The sequence below is a fragment of the Oncorhynchus masou genome, chromosome 30 (assembly GCF_036934945.1).
Source record: "Oncorhynchus masou masou isolate Uvic2021 chromosome 30, UVic_Omas_1.1, whole genome shotgun sequence".
Classification (NCBI taxonomy): domain Eukaryota; kingdom Metazoa; phylum Chordata; class Actinopteri; order Salmoniformes; family Salmonidae; genus Oncorhynchus; species Oncorhynchus masou.
The window spans coordinates 25,916,832-25,925,895 of NC_088241.1; the positions used below are offsets into that span (position 1 = coordinate 25,916,832).

The window sequence follows — 9,064 nt, forward strand, 5'->3', positions numbered from 1 at the left end:
CCCTATCCTGCATGACGTTAATGGTAGCTATTAACTCCCATGGAACCCACAGAGAGAGAGAGAGAGAAAAGGGGGATGGAGAGACAGGGAAATTATCCGTTTTAACCCCATTTCCACTTCCCAACTTTTTTTCTCCCCCTTTCTGTCCCTCTCTATAAATAGCCGTGTTAATTTCAGTCAGTGTGATTGAGCTTTACTGTTTCACAGTTTGCTCGGTTCCTACCAGATGGGAGCTGTGAGTTCTAGCAGCTGTACACCTAGGTGGCAAAGTGGTCTAAGGCACTGCATCTCATTGCAAGAGGCCTCACTGCAGTCCCTGGTTCGAATCCTGCATCACATCTGGACGTGATTGGGAGCCCCACAGGGTGGTGCACAATTGGCCGTCGTAAATAAGAATTTGTTCTTAACTGACTTGCCTTGTTAAATAAAGGTTACGTTAAAAAAAAGTGTGTTTATGTGGCTGTGAGAGGGATACTTTGTGCGTAAAACTTCAGATGTGACTGCATGTGCATACCTAACTGTGTGTCCTTCCTTAAACACACAGACTACGGAGCTCTACAGCGTCTGCTGGTTGGACTCATAATCAGCCAGTAGTTAACTTTGGAGTGGACTTCAGCCAATCAATTACTTTGATTGATCATTAAAATGCCCAGAGGAAATGAAAAAGCAACAGCAGACACTGTCCTCTGTCTCTCTCACACCGCAGATTCTAATACTTCCAGTAAATGAAGGATTTTCTATGGGTATGTCTCAACAGTGTAAAGTGGCTTGCACTCCTGTATCTTATTACAGATTCGAAAGCACATTAGTTTAGGATGATGTAGTGTAGACCTGACAAGCATCACCTGACCTAGGATAAAATAGAGAAGAGAGATTGTCATGATCAGGAAGTACAACTGCACCAGTGCCATATATTTATATTTTAATACATGGCTCTGATCTGCACTGGAAGCCAAATGGAACTCGCAGTTAATGGATTTGAATGACACAATTAGAACACATGGCTCCCATGTGTATTTCCTGGTCTCTTTTATGACAATCTCTCTTCTTCTCATCATAAAGTTTAGTACAGATGCTAGGTTGGAGATAATGGTTAAGACACAATAATTGTAATATCCCATATGTCTTTGCATAAATGAGGTAGGATTCTAAACGAAGGGATCAGGGATGCTAGTTAGCAACAGCACCTGTCCCATGAATCTGTTGCTTTTTTTCATAAGTCTCCTCGTGGAATTATTAGGTTGCCGTAACCTGGGTATCTTCAACCTAGGACGGATGAAGGAAAGGAGGCAACTCAGGCCAGTTGAGATACATCCATTGCTCTCCTGTAAGGCTGGCCCTTGCACATTGTCAATTCTATCTTGACCCAAAGCCACTGGCCAGTAAAGTCCAGTCGGATACCGTGGTAAAACACCAGTGTTGAGTTTTTATTGTTTTTCCATCATACAGTGGAACCACACGTCTACAGGTATGCTACTGAGAACCAAGGAACACTAGACTGCAGAACGACACGGGTCACGTATGATGTCACAACACTATGTGTACTAGTGTAGTGGAAGTCCAGAGGGTCATTTCTCAAAGCTGGTGGAAGAGTTGGACAGGTAAATTACCCTAAGTTTACCTACAGTAAACACTAGTGTAAGCTTTGAAGTCAGTGAAGATTTTTGATAGAAACAACAGATGATGGTAATATGACTCACTAATTCTGGACTGAATCATTTATACCCATTATGTTAACCTGCAACCACCATTGATTGTACCACATGTATCGTTTGATTGTACTGATTGCAATATATGCAAACATGTATTGCACATTGTTTACACCACTATTTTCATATGCAACAAGGATAACTTTCCGCAAGTTCCCTGGTTTTCCAGAAATCCCAGTTGGGAAATTCCTGTATTTCCTTGCCTCCTAATTCCAGGAATCTTCCAACTGAGATTGGCTGGAAAACCTGGGAGTTTTGGGAAAAGTACAGAATTTCACAACCCTATATAGAGCAGTACTATATAAACACTGCTCATCCCCATGCTCCAGAGACAAAATAACACGCTCACAAAGGCACAACAAAGAGAACCGGCAAAAAAGCGAGAAAATTAAAGGAACAAATGAAGAGAATAATTTAGGGAATAAAAAACACCCAGAAAACACATTGCGAATGTGGAAGCTGCAGTGGGCCTATTTGCATTCCAAGCTTCGAAGCGGGAGTAAACAGCGATTTTTGGACCGTGTCGTGTTAAGCACATTGCCTGCTGGCGAAAACATTGCCAACCAGCTTTGTGAAATACCCCCTTCAGTCCTAGGAAACAGGGATTGTTTTAACCCTTCACCAGCTGACTGAACACCTATATTTCAGTTTCAGATAACACACATATTTCACGTTCAACTAAGTTTCAACAACCAAGTCCACTATTTCATCATAGTTCAAGGTTCAGCTACACAAGATAGCTGTATGAATATTCCAAAAATATTCCCCATATAGCTATGCGGTTTTGTCACCGGCGGGAATGAAACGTTCTATTGGTATCTAACACTGTTTGCTTGTGAATTAGTCAAAGCGGATAAAGCGGAGGGAGCTGTACGTGTGTTGCTGCTACAGCCCGGGGCAGTACAGACAACGGAATATAAAACAGAGCGGAAGGCTCGGTCGGTCGACAGTGACAGAGAGCCATAGCAAAGTGGAGAAAAGAGGCGTAGGAGGATGGCAGCAGGAAGGAAGGTGATGAGATCGGGCTTTTCTCCGTCAGGAAGAAGGGATGGAGGGAAAAAGAGGTTTTGCCATGTCTGGATACCTGGTTTCCTGATGTTCATTTTCACAGTCAAAGATAAATAGAAGAACGCGGTGGGCCACGGCGGGCACACCCTCCGGCAGTGTTGACGTTCTCCGTCGCATCCCGTAGAAAAGCCTCAGAGGTTCACCACGGGGATCCTGACGGAGAGAGAGAGAGAGAGAGAGAGAGAGGGGAGGGCAGAGGAAAAGGGTTAAGGGACAGGAGAAGGGTAGAACTGGAAAAAGAGTTAAGGGACAGGAGAAGGGTAGAACTGAAAAAAGGGTTAAGGGACAGGAGAAGGGTAGAACTGGAAAAAAGGTTAAGGGACAGGAGAAGGGTAGAACTGGAAAAAAGATTAAGGGACAGGAGAAGGGTAGAACTGAAAAAAAGGGTTAAGGGACAGGAGAAGGGTAGAACTGAAAAAAGGGTTAAGGGACAGGAGAAGGGTAGAACTGGAAAAAGGGTTAAGGGACAGGAGAAGGGTAGAACTGAAAAAAGGGTTAAGGGACAGGAGAAGGGTAGAACTGGAAAAAGGGTTAAGGGACAGGAGAAGGGTAGAACTGGAAAAAGAGTTAAGGGACAGGAGAAGGGTAGAACTGGAAAAAAGGGTTAAGGGACAGGAGAAGGATAGAACTAGAAAAAGGGTTAAGGGACAGGAGAAGGGTAGAACTGGAAAAAGGGTTAAGGGACAGGAGAAGGGACAGGAGAAGGGTAGAACTGGAAAAAGGGTGAAGGGACAGGAGAAGGGTAGAACTGGAAAAGGGTTAAGGGACAGGAGAAGGGACAGGAGAAGGGTAGAACTGGAAAAAGGGTTAAGGGACAGGAGAAGGATAGAACTGGAAAAGGGTTAAGGGACAGGAGAAGGGACAGGAGAAGGGTAGAACTGGAAAAAGGGTTAAGGGACAGGAGAAGGGACAGGAGAAGGGTAGAACTGGAAAAGGGTTAAGGGACAGGAGAAGGGTAGAACTGGGAAAAGGGTTAAGGGACAGGAGAAGGGTAGAACTGGAAAAAGGGTTAAGGGACAGGAGAAGGGTAGAACTGGAAAAAGGGTTAAGGGACAGGAGAAGGGTAGAACTGGAAAAGGGAGGAGAGGGAAAAGAGCACTTCTAGAATTAGAACATAATACGTTATTAGTATTATATAACACTAGAGTAGGAAGAATTCGGAGTAGGTGAAAGAAAAGTACGAAAACTAGAGTAGGGGAAAGAAAGAGAGAAAAGTAGAACTGGAGCGGGAGTGGGGGGTAGAAAGGACAAGAAGGAGAGGAGAAACGAGGAGAACTGGAGCGGGAGTGGCGGGTAGAAAGGACAAGAAGGAGAGGAGAAATGAGGAAAACTGGAGTAGAGTCCAATTATCCTGATTGAAATTAACTTTAAATCCCCGGCTATAAAAACATCATTTCATGGGTTGTGCGCTCACTGCTTCCAGAGCTGTGTGACTCATAGGAGCGGAAGTTCTAAAACACACATACATCTCACATCCATAACACTTCAGGCCTGTGTACTCCACAGAGACTAACACTGACGCCTAATTATGCACATATACCATTATGATGCTCATACACCACACGGGGAGAGGGAGCAAGCACTCCTTGACACGTCATCCACTCACTGACAAACACACACACGCATATATCCATGCAGACGTTCACAGACATAAATTGATTCAGACACAAAAGTGCGCACACACACACACACACACACACACACACACACACACACACACACACACACACACACACACACACACACACACACACAAATCAATGTACTAACAACTCCACACAAATACACACAAACACTCTCCCTCTCTCTCCAGTGAGCTGGTGAGGCGACTCATTACCTCTCCCTGTCGGTAAAGGAGGGGGTGCCGTGCATCTGCCGGCTGTCCTCCAGAGCCAGGGAACGAGGGAGGGCGAGAGAGAGGGGGGGGGCCACGCCACGAGAAAGCGGGGGCGGGTGCTGGGAACAGCTGCGGTCGTAACTGGCAGAGAGAGAGAGAGAGAGAGAGAGACGGAGTAAAAGAGAGACGGAGAGCGAGACTGAGTGAGAGGAAAAGAGGGAATGACATGGGCATTTAACAGCGGAGAACACATTACAACGCCTCTGAGAGAGAGTTAATGCACTCATTGACTCATTAAAGCGCTGTCAGACGAGAGGGAGAAGAGGAGAGAGGTTGCAAGAAAGGGAGGGAGGGAGAGAAAGAGTGTGGTGGTCGAGGTTGAAATAGGAGGTACAGAGAGAGAGAGAATGAGGGTAAAGAGGTGAAGGAAACAGAGGGTGTGAGAGAGGTAAAGAGAAAGGGGAAGGGGGATACCTAGTCAGTTGTACAACAATGTATTCAACTGAAATGTGTCTTCTGCATTTAACCCCCAACCCCTCTGAATCAGGGAGGTGCGGGGGGGGCTGCCTTAAATCGACATCCACGTCTTTGGCGCCCGGGGAACAGTGGGTTAACTGCCTTGTTCAGGGGCAGAACGACATACTTTGACCATGTCAGCTCGGGGATTCGATCCAGCAACCTTTCGGGTTACTGGCCCACCGCTCTAACCACTAGGCTACCTTCCCAAAAGGGGGATCGGGGGGAGAAATGAAAAGGACAAAAGGGGGAGTGATGAAACGAGAGCGTGAGAAGAAGGGGATACAGCGCTGATGTGGGGAAACATTATTCCAATCACGTGTCTGAGCTATGATGTTGTTGGCACAGTGAGAGTCACAGGTACACCATACACACAGCTCTTTGGAGCACTCACACACACAACAAAGACTTTTTCACAGCCACACACTGTAGATCACAGACATGTTGTTCCAGTCATGGAAACTATTCACATATGCATGGGTGTGTGCACACACACACACACACACACACGGTAAAACGTTCTCCAACATCGATTGCTTTTCCATTATCCCAATCAACAGAATTCTATTCAATTTTATACAGTCTCGTCTCTATTCAATCCCCTACCTTTCTCCGTCAAACACCTATTCCATTCCCACTATAACCTTCCCTCCATTCCTCACCACAATTTACCCAATATGTACATTCACAGTCATTCTGAAACTGCAACAAAAGCCCACACTTACACAAGACAGAGAGAGAGAGAGCGAGAGAGATACTCTTGCTCCAATTAAGCACGGCAACAACGCTTGTTTCCAGCACACGCACTTTCAACCAGCCTACAGCGGAGACAGAGAGAGAGAGATAGCGGGAGAGAGAAAGAAAAAAAAAAGGAGAGAGGGAGAGGGAGGGAGGGAGCGACAGAGAGAGATGGGGCTTATCGTGTATCGGCACACAGTGAGCAGAGGGATTATCTGAGGATCTGGAGCCGGCCCGGGCAGTGCTGGGAGTAATAGGAGACTGGGGAAGAAGATAAGAATACTGTGTGACGATCAAGGATCAACCAGAACCCAGTATTACTGAAAGGTGATGAAGCTAAATGAAAGTAAAGGATGAAGAATGAGGATGAGAAAGAGAGAGAGAGAGGGGGGGGGGGGGTTGAAAGAGAGAGTGGAGACAGGAAGGAGAGAGAGAAATTAAAGAGTGACAGAAGGTAAGAAAAATAAAGCAGGGGAAAGAGACAAAAAGAGGGCAAGACAGAGGAAGAGATGGAGAGACAAATGGGAGAATAGGAGGAGTGAAAGAGTGAGAGAGCAGGTTGGAAGAAGAGACCTCCATTGTCAAACAACAGAAGCGAACAGCACGAGCCCTCCTCCACATTCCAGAGGTCAGAGTTTTCATTTCACGTTTGAGTATGCACAACGCACACCCAGCTGATTTTATAGGTGAATGGTACATCAAAGATGATATGAAAACAAAAGAGAACACAGCGTCAACCCGAAGTGGTTGAAATTGCACCACCTTCAACCTCTGAAAGCCTTTAAACATTGGGAAGGTATTTTCATCCGCCATCTACAGTAGATCCGAGTTTTACCATTCCCATGTTCAAACAAATAACACTGTTGAAGGTCCCTGATGTACATAACAACTATGTATCAGAGAAGGGGTAGAAAGAAAAAGAGGGGGGGGGGGGATTCTTACCAGAGTTTGGCTGTTATGATGACAGCAGTCAGGATGAGCAGAGAGGAGATGGTCACTGTGACGTAAAACTGAGGGTCCACTGGAGAACACACACACACACACACACACACACACACACACACACACACACACACACACACACACACACACACACAGAGAGGAGTTACCGTTCACATGGTTGGAAATCAGCACAATAGAAGCACAATAGAAGAAAACCAGTGTCATGTGCATTAGAGCATGTAACGGAAAACGCTTTGAAATGTTTTGCAATCAAAAACAAAAATGTGCGTTTCTTATTGGACAAGTCCAGGGAGACCATCCCTGTTTCAGTCATTTCTCTTCCGTTTGGTGCCTTATGAATATAACCCAGGTCAACTGCAATGATGTAAGAAAAAAACACAACTCTGCTTTTCGAGAATTCCCATACTGTCAGTAAAGAAACTCAAAGGAGAATGAGCCGATGAAGTCATCCATTCCATTGCTTGGTGTGTGATGTCACCCATTTCCTTTTGGTGTGTTTTTGTTCAGAAAACTCTATCAAGCATTCTCCACCACCAAGACACAGCCATCCATCCACACAAAGCCAGCCCAGTGGGAATTGAAGTTACTCCCTGATGCCCTCAAAGTTCTTCTGATGTCTTTGTTCCAAAACACTCTATTCTCATGCCCACCAACACAAATCCTTTCTTTCTTTAATCTTTACTGATTTCTATGGTGCCCACCTTCCTCAGGCTCTCTCTCCGCCTCACTTCCTCCATCCTCCACTCCCTCTGCGTCCGGGGCCTCCAGCAGATCCAGGGGCTCCTGGGGTAAAACGCTGCCCGGTGCACTCTGATGATGCAGCCAGGCCTCAGCGGTTGTCGTGGGGACTTCGTGGCCATGGTGGTACAGGTCCGCTTCCTGGCTGGACAGGAAGTGATGCGTCTCGTCCTCCAGGGCTAGTGTGGGGCCCCAGTCCACGGACCAAATAGGGGTGGGTGTGACCTGTCCTGTGATGGACAGCTGGGCTGAGAAGGCCTCCACCTGCCCCTCGCCCTCGTCGTCACGGTTACAGGTTGAGGGTCGCGTCACCGCGGCAACCAGGAGAAAGAAAAGGCAGTGGTGGGCGGTCAGTCGTTTGACAGGAGAGATGGAGCTGAGAGAGAAAGAGAGAGAGAGAAGAAAGGAAGGAGAAAAGAAGAGAAAGACGGAGGGAGAAATAAAGAGAAGCAGACAGAGGTGGGAGAGAGAAAACAGGGAGGCAGAAAGAGAAATAGAGCACGATTAACACTACAAATGCATTGTCCACTGTCTAACTGGACTCCTCATGCAACATGCATACAACCAGAGGGTCTGACTCTGTGTCCGTCTAAACATCCGCTCACTCTCTCCATCTTACCATCTCTCCATCGCTTCGTTCTGTTCACTGAGCCCCAACTCCTCCGATCATCTCTCTCTCTGGGAGGAGAGAAGAAAAAGAAAAGAGAGGAAGAGCGAAAGAGAGAGAGAGAAAGAGAGGGAGGGTTCACTTCTCTTCTGACACTGACTGATATTGAAAATGTAAACAGACACTCATAGACGGCGGTACAGGAATACACACACACACCCCTGTCTCTCTCTCTCTCTCTCTCTCCTGGGCAGTGGCACTCCTGGCTGTCCAAAATGAGTGCTTCATTTAGCCACATGCTTATACAGTTCGCACATCAGACATGCAAGCACACGGCCGTGCACAAAACATTCATCATACGCATTCATGGGGCTAATATCCCATAAGGTGGTACTTTTAGCTCCAGAAAGATTGACTTCATATCTACTACCACTGTCACTCAGTCAACCAGACAGGAACACACACTCTATCTCTCTCTCTCACACACCCACCGGCAGACAACTCACTGTCACACAAGCACGCACACAACATTCACTCAGACAGATATCAGTTAACATGCCTACCTCTGGCTGAAGAGAGAGGGAATGAGGGAGACAGTGAGAAAGGGGGAGATATAGAGAGCGAGTAGGAAAAGGCATTGGTTGCCTTAGCGACAGAGACATGTAGAGTCAGAGAGAGAGAGAGCGAGGAGGAGGACGGAGGGAGACTGTAGGAAAGATTGAAATGCTAATTATGCTTTTAACTCGCTCAGTTAAAAGGACAGCAAAAAAAAGAAATGTACTTGAGGATGGAAATAATGAAGATACAGAAAATTACGTTAATATTCTCATTTTGGGGGTCAGAGGAAAAAAGTATTCTGTTATGTTCAGAAAACACTGATACAAGCCA

General features: G+C 46.2%; 1 protein-coding gene across 2 annotated transcripts; it reads right to left on the reverse strand.

Annotated features, from left to right (window-relative positions):
• Positions 1–592: 592 nt before the first annotated feature.
• Positions 593–8,266, reverse strand: LOC135522439 (uncharacterized). 2 transcript variants are annotated; one of them, XM_064948691.1, is made up of 5 exons: positions 8,189–8,266; positions 7,533–7,945; positions 6,811–6,889; positions 4,615–4,755; positions 593–4,052 (listed from the first exon to the last, which is right to left on the reverse strand). In XM_064948691.1, exons 1-5 carry the CDS (start codon positions 8,197–8,199, stop codon positions 3,668–3,670), a joined length of 1,029 nt encoding a protein of 342 aa, XP_064804763.1. In that variant the 5' UTR covers positions 8,200–8,266; the 3' UTR covers positions 593–3,667. The 2 variants fall into 2 exon arrangements, with proteins under 2 accessions (XP_064804763.1, XP_064804764.1); XM_064948692.1 differs by having other exon boundaries at positions 594–2,930.
• Positions 8,267–9,064: the final 798 nt, after the last annotated feature.